At 40.7% G+C, this 15,889-nt stretch overlaps 1 protein-coding gene across 1 annotated transcript in view; it reads left to right on the forward strand.

Moving 5' to 3' along the window:
• Nucleotides 1–15,889, forward strand: part of LOC307043158 (interleukin-6 receptor subunit beta) — a 45,710-nt gene that overhangs the window by 9,191 nt on the left and 20,630 nt on the right. Inside the window, exons 4-6 of the mRNA XM_079687440.1 lie at nt 4,921–5,032; nt 9,732–9,865; nt 10,922–11,052. Coding sequence (XP_079543566.1) covers nt 4,921–5,032; nt 9,732–9,865; nt 10,922–11,052 — 377 coding nt within the window. The remainder of the gene's footprint in view (nt 1–4,920; nt 5,033–9,731; nt 9,866–10,921; nt 11,053–15,889) is intronic.

Genomic DNA, 15,889 nt, shown 5'->3' on the forward strand with positions numbered 1-15,889 from the left:
TACTCCCACAGATGAGTATTTATATGGAACATTTGTTAAAATTAGATCAATTAAGGAGGATTTATTTGGGGACTTAATATTTGGGCGAGTAGGACTGTCTATAATCTGAGTAATGTTCAAAGAGGTACACAGGTTTTTAAAATCCTCTGACACAGAAGTTAACCAATCCCAATTAAAATCACCAAGCAGCACTATTTCCTTGTAGGAAAGTTGAGATAACAGTTTTGCCAATGAAGATAAGGAGTCCTTGACAGCCGAGGGGGCCCTGTAGCAACCCACCACCATGACCTGTTGACCCTTTGTTACTTCGACATTCACAGCTAAAAATTCTAGTTGTTTACTAACAGATTTGGAAACCATTTTTGTTACACAAAACTTATTTTTGACATAAATGGCAACGCCACCACCTTTTTTAGGACGGTCAGTGCGATATACATTGTAACCATTTATGTAAATGTCAGAGGCCAAGATCGATTTGTCTAGCCACGTTTCTGATAAGACAATGACATCAGCATCAGTTGAACTCGCCCAAATACGGACAAAATCTAATTTAGGTAACAGACTGCGCACATTTAAATGAATTAAACCTAACCCCGATCTAGAACTAAAATCAGCAGGAGTAGCTATTTGACTAAAACTACCAGGTGGACCCGGATTTGGCTGTACATTTCCTGATAGTAACAACAATAAAAATACCAAGCACCTTTTCCTCTTAATCAACACACATACATTTTCAGCTGTTCTAGAGTCACCAGCAAACTTCGCAAAAGTGAGATTAGAGTTCAAAAAACAATTCTGAAGGACCATTGTGGCAGGCATGTGAGAAAGACAGACATTTGACGAAATGAATGTCCGCGACAGTGCAACTAGCAATTGTTTGTGCAACCCATCCGAACCTGTACAGGGGATGTCCACTGCGGGCGGCAGAACGGACCCGCATCCAGCAGAATTGTCAGGATGACTAGCGAACTTCTCCTTGTCCAGCACAGTCAAAAAAAGGCACAGCAGAAACACGACATTTGCCATTTTCCCAGTCCAGCTCAACAGCATCCACGATGTTCCCGAAGCAAAACCACGTCAGGACAGCAGCAAGGAAATAGGCAATCAGCAGTGTGGCAACACTCCGGTTTCTCCGCGGTATCTCCAGACCAGGCCTCCCCCGCACAGTAGCACCCAACAGGTGGGAGTAGGCCTCTAACAGCAGGTGGATAGCGGCCTTCAGCCGTGGGAACCACCACCAGCAGAAGCAGAAATGGGTGGACGGCAGGCCCTCAAACCGCGGCAGATCCTCCACAGATCAATGGCGTTAAAGATGGAACATAGATGGACATAGATGGAGCCTAAGCCGGAGAGCTAGATCTATGCTAACAGATGCCAAGATCTATGCTAACAGATGCCAACTAAGCGCTCCGAGGTGTGGTTAAATGTTACCCGTCTTGAGGTGGACAATGCTCTTTGCCAAAAGAGCATTATTGCTTTTTGCTATAGAATAGAATATAATCATTTAATGTCATTATACATGTACAATGAAAGAATTAAGAAAAGCTTCTCCCTTTTTAAAAGGTTCCATCAAGTGCAATAACAGTGGACCATGTTGAGCACACAAGCAATTTGTCTAAACATTTAGCAAAAGTGCACCACATCCAGTCATATTTAGGCTGTTTAAAAAAAAAAAACGTTACATTGTTTGTCACAAAGGAGTTTGTATGATTTTGAGTCATTGGCCTAACACAAGTTAGTAATCATTGGCAATCAATTACCTTTTTTCATTTACCATTATTATTAGTTTTAATTTCTGCTTATCTTTATTTTTATTGCAAGTTTTGCTATCTGGTGTTGGTGTGATGTGGAACAGAACCTTACTCACAATACTCCATATTGATGATGTAAGTTATATATTTCACATGGTGAATGTATGGTGAAATGCCTATTTACTGTAAACATCGAGCTGATACAGAGCAACATAATCATACATTTGAAATGGTGTTTCTGTCCATCTGATAAGTCCAATATTCACTAACTTTTAGCTCTGTTTATGCTCTGCACCAACTCCTTAGTAAAGTTTTTGGCTCTTTAGCTGCTCAATGTTCCGCTTTCTTCACCAGCTATTCTCTAACTGTCTGTTTGATTGTCTGAAGAAAACAGCTGCTGTTAGAATTGGGGTTTTCACTTTATAACTCAACATTTTACCCATTGTCAATTAAAAAAAGTATTAGCAAGGTTTAAACAACCATACAGCTTACAAGTCTAGTTTTGATTCCTTGCAATTACCTTAGATTAATAGAAATACTGGTTAGAACACACTGTACACCAATACACATCTTATCATGGACTTGGTTATTGAGGAGGTCAAAATTAGAATCTATCCTTTAATTATATAGTACAGGGGTCGGCAACCCCTGGCACGCGTGCCAGCTTTGGCACGCGGCACCGTAACCAGTGGCACACTAGGAATAAGTGGAATAAGTGTGCAAAAATATTTAAATTGTATTTTCGGATCCTGAACGACACCGCCGCCAGAGCACGTCTCCCCGTTACCTGCAGAAGGAAGCCATGCACGCAACGCAGCCCCGCCCTCTTTATCTCCAGGTGACTTTCTGCCGCTTTCCTCCGTGGTGCAGTGCTGATCGTTTCACCACGGAGGAAAGCACTTCACAAATTGCAGTACCCATAAGGAGCTGTACAAATCCCGCAGTTGTTGCGTGGCTGTGTGTTTCTTTGGTTGAATGCACAGTGGCGATCTGCTCATCTCTCATCGAAATAATATGCTACAAAGGGGCGGACTGGCCATCTGTGTGTTGAACGTTCCTGTCGGCTCCCAGACCGTAGTCGAGGAGGGCAGAAGCAACAAGTTTCAGGTTCAATAACCCACTTTAGCTTAAATGACTGGAGAGAGGCTAGCTCTTCTTGGGAGGCCGTTGCATTTATTTAGCTGTTCTTCTGTTTCACAAAATACATCACAGACCTCTGTTTTTCTGCTGCCTCGTTTCACTTCAAGAAACAACATACACACGTTCCCTCACTGTCGCTGTACCATCCACAAACACACATGCACAAGCCACACCTCTCTCTCTCTCTCTCTCTCTCTCTCTCTCTCTCTCTCTCTCTCTCTCTCTCTCTCTCTTTTAAAGGGCCAACGATCTCATCTCATTCTGCATGACCCTAAGATCATAACATGTGTGCTCTGGAGAATCACAGAATGGGCGATCGTCCTTATTATTATGCCGTTTAAACTAATTATTTAAATGTATTCGTTAAATTCGGCATCATGTAAGTTGCGCTGACAGGTCCACACACTGCTTCCCCGCAGCGAGATCCTAGTGTCAGGCATCAATTTTACATAATTATATTTGACCTTATAAGGAGCATGAAGGTTGAGAATATTTATATGAATGTTGATATTCCTCAACAGACTAAAGCATTTTGAACCATCAGCTTGGTTCTTTATACGATGAGGTTGGCTTTATTCATTATTTTTCTTATTGTCCAATGGAAAGACCATAATCAACAATGTCTTAGTCCATCTGTCAATCCTCTCTGACTTCTGACACTCAGCACCAAGCTTATTGGTTCCTACGTAAATCTTTAAAAACACCTCACACATATTTAGTTTGATTCAGAAATATATACAATATGACCAGCTTTGTTTTAAGGGATTAATAGGTATGTGAGCAATATTACAAAAAATTTATACGATAAAGTATGTCATTAAAATTACATATATTGAATAAATGCATGTTTTTTCTTTAAATATACAGGACATCGAAGGAGATGACGTCACCAGAGACCTGCAGAAATATACCCTGGGCATATATGTCATCAACAAGGAGGGTGGAGAACCTGGACATTATGACGACGTTGGGATTTTTGTTGAAGGACTAATCATTCTGGACAACATTGGATCTGTAGCCCGAGCTTGTGCCATCATGCTGGGAGTCACTGAAAATGGCTTACCCCAAAGAGCTAAGGTACTACTATGAATTCATTCAGAAAGTGCTCTTGCAAATGGATTGTGAAAGGCTTTCCCCCAAAGTCCTTGGACTGAAGAACAAGATACATGCCGGACTGTAGGATTTCTTCAGCCACTCCTGTGAACCGATGCCATTTTAAAAAAAAACACCAGTCAAACCTCAAAGGTTGGGAGAAGAATGTTGAAATGTTGAAGGACTTGGAAGACATGTTTCATGTATTAATGTGAGGAAGGTTACATCCTCCTCAGCTGTTTAAGTCACATGCTTCATGTTACCTGAATTTGTATTGTGCTAAAATGCATTGTTCTTTTATAGTGGAAATGGAATGTTAGCGATTTGCCAAAGCTGTTCAAATTATCAATAAATGCATTTTTTATTTATATACGGTGTGTTTGGAGATAATTCATTACACTATTATACATTATTATTATTATATTCTATTTAGCCCAACAATATAGTTCATTTCAATCAATATCTTGGGTCAAATGAATAACCCAATGTATGGTTTATATTTAACCCAGTGATATAGTTAATTTCAATCACTAGCTTGGGTCAAATAAACAACCCAGCACATTGGTTAAAAGGATCCAGCCCAGCACATGGGTTGAGACAACCCAGCGTGTGTACTGTCCTATAGTGACTCAGCAGCTGGGTTATGATTGGGTTATTTTTTAACCCAGTAGTTTTATGAGTGTAGGGCCCCTCTATTTCTATTTTTCTTGCACTATTATTACCTCTGAAGAATATTCTACTGTGGGTTGCATTGTTGGAGTGGACTAGGACCTTCATAGCCAAAACTATGCTGTTACTATTGTGCAAATGGCCATAAAACCTTTGAATCTCTAAGTGAAGATGGGGAGAACTAAAGCAATGTAACAATGTCAGTTCAGCTTTGCAGTGCATTTAATGTTCATGTCACCACCATAAGCCCTCTGTTGTTTTCCTACAGAGACACTGAACATGTCCTGTTACTACCAGATATCACAAAGATCTATGACATGTGAGTTGAAGCAAGATTCAGACAGTTACATTGAGCCTGACGTCTCTCTCCTCTTCAGCAGGTAAACACTGATTAAAGAAGGCGGTTTAATAAAAAATAAAAATGTTGGAAGCTGTACTCCAGTTTCAGGCTCTGTATATGTGGCTACCAATGTTATTGGAAGTACGTTTACTTAAGTGAAAGTTGCAATTCCAAAGTGTATAAATACTCAGTTAGAAGTATTAGTCCCGCATTCCAAATTGTACTTCATTAAAAGTACACAATTATTAACATCAAAATATACTTAAGGTAAAAAAAAGTGCCCATAATGTAATATGGCCAAATTCAGAATTGTTGTATAATATTATCAATGTATAAATGTGTTCACTATGATGGCTGACAGGGGGCAGGGGGGGAAGTAACACGCAGCAGTTTCAACAACGATTAAGAAAACATAATGTGCCAAAACAAAAGCAAATAAAGAAACCTCTTCACAAACTTGACAACACATGCAGCATTTAGATGCAGCATTTACAGCTGGGACCGGAGCACTTGGTGAGGTTTGGGGATTATAAAGTTGATCAACTATAACTGGAAACCTAAAATGTAATTTTCATTGGCTTATTTTAACAATGTTATCGCATGATTATTTTCCTTTATTGCAGATCTTCTGTTAACTAGCTAGCTAGCAAAGCTAACCTAGTCATTTCTACAGTGGCCCTGAAGTGCAAGACACCACAGCATTTCAGAAAACACTACAGCATTTCAGAAAACACCACAGCAATTCACATTGGACAGAAAGGGTATTCCTTTAGGGAGAACACTTCTTGTTTGTGATTGGCCAGACAGAGCCAGACAGAGAAGCACTGCTGTGATTGGTTGTTTTTGCTGCCAGTCAAGAAATGACGCTTCGTGATTGGTCAGCACCCAACAGCGCAATATCACCCAACACATCAGCCGTAATTAGCACACACTCAGAGCTCACAGCTCCTCATATCTGTTCAGAAACTGGACAAAAGTTAAACATGTACAAACCACAGACTGTCTATGGCCCTTTCTCATTTCATCAAATCTCCCTCCTCGACTCCTCGGTCCTCCGGTAGTGACCCGGAAATGAATTTCAGCGCGCCATGTTGAAGGACATCTAATTTCTCTAAATGCACTTCGAGGATCGAGCGTCGAGGAGGCTCTCTGGAGGAGCTATAACCGAGGATACATTGATGGGTCCTCCACGGCTCCTTCGTGGATGCATTTCCGGGAACAGGTGTTTCAAAGAATCGTGACGCACGGCCGGACTTGTCTCAGCCAATGACAGCTCTGCATGCATCCCCTGGATATTATTTTATTAACTGCTTTCATCGCGACGCGATGTTTACAGTGAGAACAGCTGTGAGGTCCGTGCAGAAAGCAGAGCAGTGTGTATAATATATATCACTCAGTATAACAGGACTACTCTCTTTATTTGCTTTAGTTTAGTAGATATCTACAAACAAAGAGTCGATATTTTTCTAAAACCATTTAGTGCTTCACATAATAAAATACACAACGGCTGTAGCCTGTTTTAGGAGCTATAGGTGCGTGTGTGTGGTGTAGGTGTGTGTGGTACAGTGTGTGTGTAGATGCAGCGGACAGACAGGTCTCAGTTGGTTTGGTGTCCTCTGCTTACTTTTAATACTTGTAAATAAAACTTTTGGCCCGTAATTTATTTTCCTCATTGTAGCGACCAGAGAGGGGAGAGGGGGGGGATATCCAGTCTCTGATAGTGTTACGTTATTATGAGAGTGCTCTGTTTGATTCTGAAATTGTATATATTTATATAAATATATAGGCCTACATATTTGTGTGTGTGTGTGTGTCCGCACCTGTAGCCTGTTATTGTCTCATTATACCGCACTGTGAATGAATTAAATGTAAATATATAAGTGGTCATGAACACATCTGTCCATCAGACAGAGTGCTGCTGTGCCTCCTGTCATCATTAATGGACGTCTCTTTAAAATGACCGCTCAGAGGAGAGGAGTTCTCATTTCTCTAACCGCCTGCTGCTTCCCCTCCTTTCTCCTCGGTTCCCCTCCTCGGCTCCTCCGCTCGCATCTCCTGTGGGCGGGACTAAGTCTCGAGGATAGGAGTCGAGGAGGGGAGTTAGAGAAATGAGAAAGGGCCTATGTCATGGTGAATACAGTCGCTGCTTTATTTAAGTCTGTATGACGTTGTTGTGAGTGTGGATGGAGCAGCTACAGGTTAGTTTAGCCTAATGGATCCGATTCCATTCAGAAAACACGAATTTTAAAAGCTTTTCGCCTGCCGTCTTGTCTGCAGACTTGTCAAAGCATTAATTCATGATTTTTACTAACCGTTATCAGTATGTAGTTACTTCGGCATCACTTTGAAACGTGCATTACAATTAAATCACGGTCAAATATGTTCATTTTGTTGTAGTTGGTATCTCCCATAGGATTTACATAGAGATACGCCCCGCCCCCTCTCCAGCGCGTCTTGTTTGAATGACAGGAGCAAACACAGCTGACAGCCGCGGTGAAACTCGAGCGATTAGAGCGATGCGAATATTGGGTAGTCTACAATAGTATTTAAATGGAGATAAGCCTCTTAAAAACCATGAATTAATAAAGCATTAATTATGTGTTTACTCCTGTCATTCAAACAAGACGCTGGAGAGGGGGCGGAATCGGATTAGGATCGATCAGTCTAACCTGTAGCTACTCCGTCCACACTCACAACAACGTCATACAGACATAAATAAACCAGCGACTGTATTCGCCATGACACAGACAGTCTGTGGTTTGTTCATGTTTAACTTTTGTCCATTTTCTGAACAGATATGAGGAGCAGGGAGCTCTGAGTGTGTGCTAACAGCTGACGGATGATGTGTTGGGCCAATCACGAAGCGTCATTTCTTGCTTCTCTGTCTGGCTCTGTCCAATCACAAACAAGAAGTGTTCTCCCTAAACTGGAATACCCTTTCCGTCCGATGTGAAATGCTGTTGTGTTTTCTGAAATGCTGTGGTGTCTTGCACTTCAGGGCCATCGTACATTTCATTTATAATGTTAAAAACCTAGGTTGCGTTCGGATAGTTTAAAAATCAGCTCCTAAGTTCTAACCCTATCTCCTATTCCTTGACCTCTGAGTGAAACGTCACGGGGTTAAGGGATAGTGGATAGGAGAATTCAAAAGGATTTAGGAGAAGAGACTGCGGTACTTAGAGAATCCGAATGCACTTTCACTATCCGGCTTGTTTATGATGTTCCAGCGGATGTCATTTTGTGCGTCTGCTGCTTTGGGGAAACTATGGAAACTACAGTTTTCTATACAGCGGACTACAACATGGATGTATAATAAGAACGACGGACTCATCTAGAGACTGCACCGTGCTCTGATGCTGTTGCTTTATGCTTTATGAACAACAGAAAAACATATTCTTCATGACCAAAGTTGGAATTGAAATTAAAAAGGGAAACTTATTCTCATCACCCTCTCCCTCCAGTCCACATTAATACAAATGATCCCAATACGTATGATTGTATGAACTATGAAAAGATCTTAAAACCAATACAAATGTATTTATTATAAAGGTTAGTCTTTAACACCTATATCACCATTCAAACACCTTTTTAAAAGTTGAACAAACCCCACACAGCTCAGTGAAATGTTCACTTTATTTGATAATTTCAGTAAAAACTAACGTTCATATTTCTCTTTTTGATTATAATACTGATGAACGTTAAAAAAAAAAGCACTTTGGCAACTTACCACATACGTTTTAAAATGCTTAATAAGCAACGTAACTTTCATGATATAATTTCTCCGTCATAATCGTTTGTGTCCGTGAACGGCCGACTGTTCTGTGATGTCAAATGCTGCGGCTGCAAGGCATTGTGGGGCAGCATTTTCTCCTCTCCTTTCGGTTAGGGAGGTCCAGTGGTTCCTAAGCTAAAGGAGGTTATAAAGGAAGTTTGAAACCTCCTTTCCTATCATTCTAGAGAATTCGAACGGCACTTATCATGGCTGCCACTGAGGGACTTCCGGGTCATTTCACTCGGTTAGGAAGGTTCCTAAGCTAAATGGACTATTCGACTGCAGCCCAACTTTGCAAGAGTAACAGTTGGCCAACTTTATAATCCCAGCACGCCAACTGGCACTTTAAGCTTGTTGCAGCTTTTTATATTTGCATAAACATTTTGTTTATGCAACACTTTAAGTAAACGCTGCACATGTTCCGCTAAGTTGGATACTTTTTTATTAGTGCTGCAGTTGTTGTCAGGTTGTTGAAGATGTTTCATAATGTATGTGTTTTCGCGCATTTCTGTTTTTATATTTACATCATTTTTGAAAGTGAGCACTTCCATTCTCCTGATGGAAGTGTTTGGGCTGTTGTAGCGGGCTTGCACAGATTGGCCAACTTAGTTCTGTACTTTAGTATTGCAGCAGGTAGACTTGGGGTCTATTTCTAAGTGTTTGATATACTATTGGGTATTTTACCTTATGATAATACACGTTAATGTACAAAATAATTTATATTATGTATTAATTACCTAAATCTGCAATGTAGCTAGTAAAATAAATGTAGTGGAGTCAAAAGCAAATGTTCCTTCAAAATGCAGTGACTTAGAAGTTTAATGTGAAAACACAAGTGAAGTACCTCAATTAAGTGTAGTATTTGAGTAAATGTTGTTGGAATTAAGTTTAAGATTACAAATGTGTATTCAAAAACAAGGTCTTATTCTCCATTTATTCCCCTTCTCCCTCTCCTTTTCTTCTTCAGCGTACATACAATCATCTCCTGTCAGGGAATATTCACACCAGCAGCGGTCCTCTCCGTAATCGCCAGGATCAAAAACTACATGATGATGAAGGAGATCTGGACCCGACCTCACACTGTGTTTCTTAACGATTCAAGTGAGTGGCAAAGATAGTTCATCACTTCTCAACCCAGTAGCAATGAAGGAAGATGAACTCAAATATTTTATTGAAAGAGGCTCCATTACTGTATGTTTGATTCATTGGACTCCTTTGTTTTCTTCCTGAATAAGTGACATCACTGTGTAGCACGCGCTCTTCAATTGGCTAGCGTTCTTACACATAGTATGTGATAGGCTAAGGAGGGGGGGAATTTTCGACACATCTCTTAGTGGTTGACCAATCCCAACAGAGCAGGACAGTTTACAAATCAGAGCAGACTTGGCTAACATGGCCTGACTCTCGATAGCAAAAGTACCGTATCTGGGCCCATAGAGGATGCTCACTTACGTTTAGCTTAAGCCCTGTCAGAGGCTACCCCGTATCAGTCAAATGAATCGCTCCAACACATTGTACATGATAGGCTTAGGGGCAGGACACTTAATTGGTTGACCAATCACTACAGAGCCGGCCAGCTAACCAATCAGAGCAGACTGGGCTCTGGTTTCAGACAGAGGGTGAAAAGAGGTGCTGCAGCACAGGCAGTATGAGAAACGTAAAGAGCTTTTTGAACATTAAAGCATGGAGACATGTCCCAGTAGAGGCACAACACACTAATATGAACCTGAAATTAGCATAATAAGGCCCCTTTAGGTATAAGTAATACCACACTGTAGAAATACCCTTTCATAAGTCAAGTACTTATTATGCAGATTTGCCATTTCGGAATAATATTTTTTGTACTACTAGATTATAATTAGTGATCCATTCATTTTTTCATTTTCTTATTTCTTACTTTATCCATAATAATAAATCATCATTTATGAGTTGTTGTATTCACAAAATGAAACTTACTAGTGTTATCAAATAAATGTAGTGGAATAAGTCAATCAAAATACCATAAAAATGTTCCCTAAGTACAGTACTTGAGTAAATGTACTTTTTTTGCTCTCCACCACTACCTAGTTATGACTGTGAAACAAGCTAACTTTAATCTTCAACTGCTGTTAAGTCATGTAAATATACTTGTTTTGTTTGTTTGTTTCCTCTCCTCAGTCAAACCCTCTCCGCCTGTATTAACTGTACTTGGCTCCACTGAGGACTCTGTTGTTGTGTCATGGAGAAGCAGCAGTTACGGCAGCTGTCGGCTTCGCTACAGAACGAACAATACTCACATATGGACCCTGGTTAGTTAACACTCTTGTCACTCAATGTATGAGAACATTTAAATAATAATAATAATAATAATAATAGATTAAATGTGTATAGTGCCTTTCAAGGGACCCAAGGCCAATTTACATGGTGAACAAACAAACAAACAAACAAACGAAAAAAGGGGCAAATAATAGGTATGGCATTAAATAAATAGCGGTAGAGTGTAAGCAGGGGGACTGTGATGGGTTAGGGGTCAACTGAATTTTACTCAGTACATTCAATAAATTGCCGTATCTAAGTACAGTCGAGATACTTTAACTTGGGTATTTCAAGTCTATGCACCTTCATTCTTTCATCTCAGATACAAATAATATACTTTTACACCACTCCCTTTGTTAGACGTCTTTAGCTGCTTTTCAGATTACAGTTCAGTGAAAACCATTTATTTCCAGATGTGTTGATTTTGAATGTTAAGCTGCATTCACATGATACCTGATTTTCTGTTTGCTGACTTTGAGGTTTGGCGCAGAGCCTTATGGTGAAAACAACCAGTTAGGTTTCGTCTTTATGGTTACATCCTCTGCTAGCTTGCGCCGCTTCATACAGCTGTTATCTGATTTGTAACACTGATAACATTTTAACTGATAGCAATGCTCCTCGAAAATTCAAGTGGTGCGCAACACTGAGGGTAGCGCTTCCACTTAATCAGGCGGCACCACTCAGTCCATGGTAACACAACAGCAACCCCAGTGCAGAGCCGCTATATGCGTATCATGTTAATGCAGTTTTCGGGTTAGGGTTAGGTATGTGATAAACTACAACAGGGTTGTTATTCTGAGAAACTCAGAATAATTAAGTACACCCTTCTAAGAACAAGCTTGTCCCCAGATGCAGTCAGTCCCCAAAATGTGAGTGTGTCAACTAGCTAAATTCCCTATTAAGAAGTTAGGAACACATGAACAAATTCAAAAGAAACCTGTTAGTGCCTTTGAGATTTTGGCCCACTGTTCTTCTAAACCCCTTCTTTTGTCTCAGTGTTGCCCTTTGGTTTTCCTTCTAGGCCATTTTTCCTTGGCTACAGGTGTTATTTACTGCGTTACGACCAAACTGGTTCCAGATCCATTTCTGAGCTAGTACTCGATTGCGAATCAGTTCTACCTGTTTCCACCGCAGCAGGCAGAAAACTGCTGGTTAAGAACCAACAACCGAACACGTCTGGCTTACGTCAGGGGAGGCAGGGTGTCCGCGGGGTCTTAAAAAGTATTAAAAGTTGATAAATCAATTTAGCGAAAATTAAGGCTATTAAAAAGTATTAAACGGCATTTTCCAAGGTATTAAGAAGGTTCACAGCAACGACAACATGAAACATCCTTTAATTTACTGAAACGACATGTCGGGAAACCCCACAAGGCGGCCCCATGCATAGCGCGCCGTAAAATGCTGCTTATTATTTTAAGTTTCATTGCCTTGCTCCGCTCTGTGTGTGTGTGTGTGGGGGGGGGGGGGGGAGAATAAATGACTACGGTAACGGGTCCCAAGGTGGGTAGACCGGCATACGCAACGCTCTGGGGGTCCAACGGCTCCGTGTGTGCCCTATATGATCATTTTCTGATAACAATGAAAGAGCCCGCCTCCCTCTCCCCACGTCTCCTGCTGCTGCTGGTCTGTCAGAAGAGGGGGAGAAAAAGAGAGGCAGTCACCGTTTATTAAATATTCTTATATTATTATACAGAGAACAGAGTCGTTGTCAATTTGTTTTAAAGCTCAATAAATAACAAAGAAGACTTCTGACCGGCACTTTCCTAATTTTGTACGGAAGATTTAAACTTTAACGGACATGTTGACCGGCGGAACATTTTTTTTACGGAAACTGCCGCACGGTCCCCTCGTTCCTTGGAAGAGGCGGAGAGGTGGGTGTTTTTCATCTGCTGGTGGACTACCTGAGAGATACAGCAGGACAACACGCCGTCCACCGCGGAGAATAAACAGAAGGGCAACTATGGCAACCATGGCAACCATGCTCCGGGGTCTTCTTCGCTGCTTTTGGTGTATTTCGTGCGGCAGCAGCGCCACTTACAGGCCTGACATATGTACTACATCGTTTCCAGCATTTCCAGCGGTCTAGTGTGAACGGACACGTTAATGAATCGAATGCGTGTGAACGGAAGCCTTTTTTGCGCTTGCGTATGCGTTTTACCGTGTGGGGCCGGGGTCTTAGCCAAACTATATCCGGTCACAGAGATCAGCTATTTTAAAGTCAACACATATAGACCCTAAATATAGTCTACATTAAGAACGAGAAAAGTCTTAACATATATCCTTTTTTGTAAACATATGACAAATGTGTGAGGGTGATGACGTCAGAGCATCGTCTTATGTGCCAGGGCTTAGCCCCGGACAGCCCCAGCCCAATTTAACCCCTGGGTATTTGTGAGGGAGCTCCTATATGGCATTACCCCGCTGAAGCTTACCAAAGTTTAACATATTTCATAGTTCAAAGTTTTGTCAATTGTTTTGTTTATTGGTCAAATACTGGTTTCTAATGTTTTCTGAGGAGTTTTACTGGAATGAAAGAGCACAGAGTCTACAGAAGCAAAAAAGCAGCATACTGCATTAAACCTGACCTTCACAGAGAGGTTGAAGTTCATGTGGAAAGGAGGCTTCAGTAGTCTGTCTGCACTCTGTTTAGTTTTGCTATCTTACAATCAATATAGTAAATGTGAGGTAAAGTGTGTTGCCAATGTAACCGGTTAGAACTCAAAGTTGCGATGAGGTCTTAAAATGTATTGAAAGGGTCTCAAAAAAGGTCTTAAAAGGTATTCAATTTGACTTCAGGATTCCTGCATATACCCTGGGGAGGGAATATCCTGATCAACAACAACAAAAACCTGCAAGACGTAGATCCATTGATGCTAGCAAACTTAAACAGCAGTGGCGGGCGGAGAAGAAGAGCTACCTCCTTGGTAGCTTGGTGGCTGTAGAGATACAATTGGGAATCACTTTTAATGATATACCATCTTAATTGATGCTGGAAAGCTAGGTATTTTGAGATGTATAAAGCAGGGACGTAAACGGTTACGTCATGATGCAAGATGACGCAGCTCCAGTCGGGCACCGGGCGGTGGCAAAGGAACTGGGAACAATTTTTTTCATGGTAAAAGGGGTAATTTTATACCCTGACCCTAACAAGCTGAAATCCCCAAAGGCTATGAGCACAGGTACACAAATATTAACAAATTGAAAAAAGAAACCTGGAAGAACCTTTAAGATTTTGGCCCATTACTCATCTGAAACCCTTTATTTTGTCTCAGTGTTGCCCTTTGGTTTGGACTTTTTGGCAATCTTTCCTTAAGCTAAAGGTGTTATTGTGTAATAATATAATGGGAAACCCCCAAAAATTTGAATTCAACTGGTAACTCAAAATGTTTGCATACTTTTATTTTGAAAATACCTTCAGAATGCCCTAGATCAGTGGTTCTCAACTGGTGGTACGCGAGCTCCTGCTAGCTGGTACGCGGAGGAATCTGAAATATAAAAAAAAAAAAGTATTATTTTTTTTAAATTATTTTATTTTACCTTAACCTTTATCTTACACATAACACAGACATAAAAAATACAGAAAACACAACTAAGTAAACAAAAAGACGAAAAGCTGTCACCAGATTGTGCACATTAGGACAGTAAGAAAGGTGCACTACTTATTACTGCAAGAGCAGTTGGTGGTAAGGACCTCAGACAACTTTAATTTAAAACAGGCTATAGATGAGAGTAACAAATGCATCACTTCCGGGCAAAAATAACGGCTCCGCCCACTTTCCGGAGAAAACAACGCTGTCAGTTGAACAGCGGTCAATACAAATTCTGAAGTTTTTGCCAATCCGATCAGAAATGTACCAAAGATTTTTGGATCTTAAAGAGCCCGATTCCAATGGCCAGACAGGCAAACAATTGCATTAAGCCATTAGAAATCGGCGACCGGGCTCGATATATGGTTAAATATAGCAGTAGGCTATCGATTTTCATAGATGAGAGTAACATCTATGTGACTTTACGGCCCCGCCCACTTTTGGGGGAAACAATGCTGTCATTTGAATGGCGATCAAGCCTGAAGCCACAGAGCTCTTCTTTTACTGTCCTTTCTTCTTAGAGGAAGTACAGAAACACTGAACTCTTGATTATTTTTAATGTTTGAGGTGCAATAAACGACACAGCAGCTTTTTGGCATGATAAAACTATTATGTTCTGCCTCGCTCAAGAGAGTAACAGCTGGAGAAATTACAGCCTCGCCTACTGATTTTAATTTAACCAAAAATCAAGACCGATTGTCGATTTCCAATGATCAAATGTAATTGTTTGCCTGACTGGCCATCGTAATCGAGCTCTTTGAAGATCCAAAAATCCACGGTTTTCAAAGATTTTTAATCGGATTGGCAAAAACTTCAGAATTTGTATTGACCGCCATTCAATCATACTATCAAAATACTACAACGAATGAAAATAAGATTGAGATAATTGAAACTGTGGTTTGAATTAGTTCTAAATAGGCTATTGTTGTTTTTAGATTTAGAAACGAAATAAATGTTTTTATTTATTTTTGCCGTTGCTATGACGACCATACTACCCGCGAAAGATTAGAACGTTGCAAGCAAGCTATGAAAGAAAGAAGAAAGCTGAATTATGCTAAAAACGTGGCTCAAAACGGGAGGTATACGGAAGAGAGGTACAGAGGAGAACATTACCAGCGAAAGGGAACAAGTGAATGAGGAGGAGGACAGTCAAGCGAGCGCAAGCGCAGGCTCCGCCAGCAACGCAACAGTGATATGCGCAGCCACAACGCCGCCCAGTGCTAACGCTGCTAACATAGCTGCG

Source organism: Notothenia rossii (genome assembly GCF_949606895.1).
Source record: "Notothenia rossii genome assembly, chromosome: 6".
Taxonomy (NCBI): domain Eukaryota; kingdom Metazoa; phylum Chordata; class Actinopteri; order Perciformes; family Nototheniidae; genus Notothenia; species Notothenia rossii.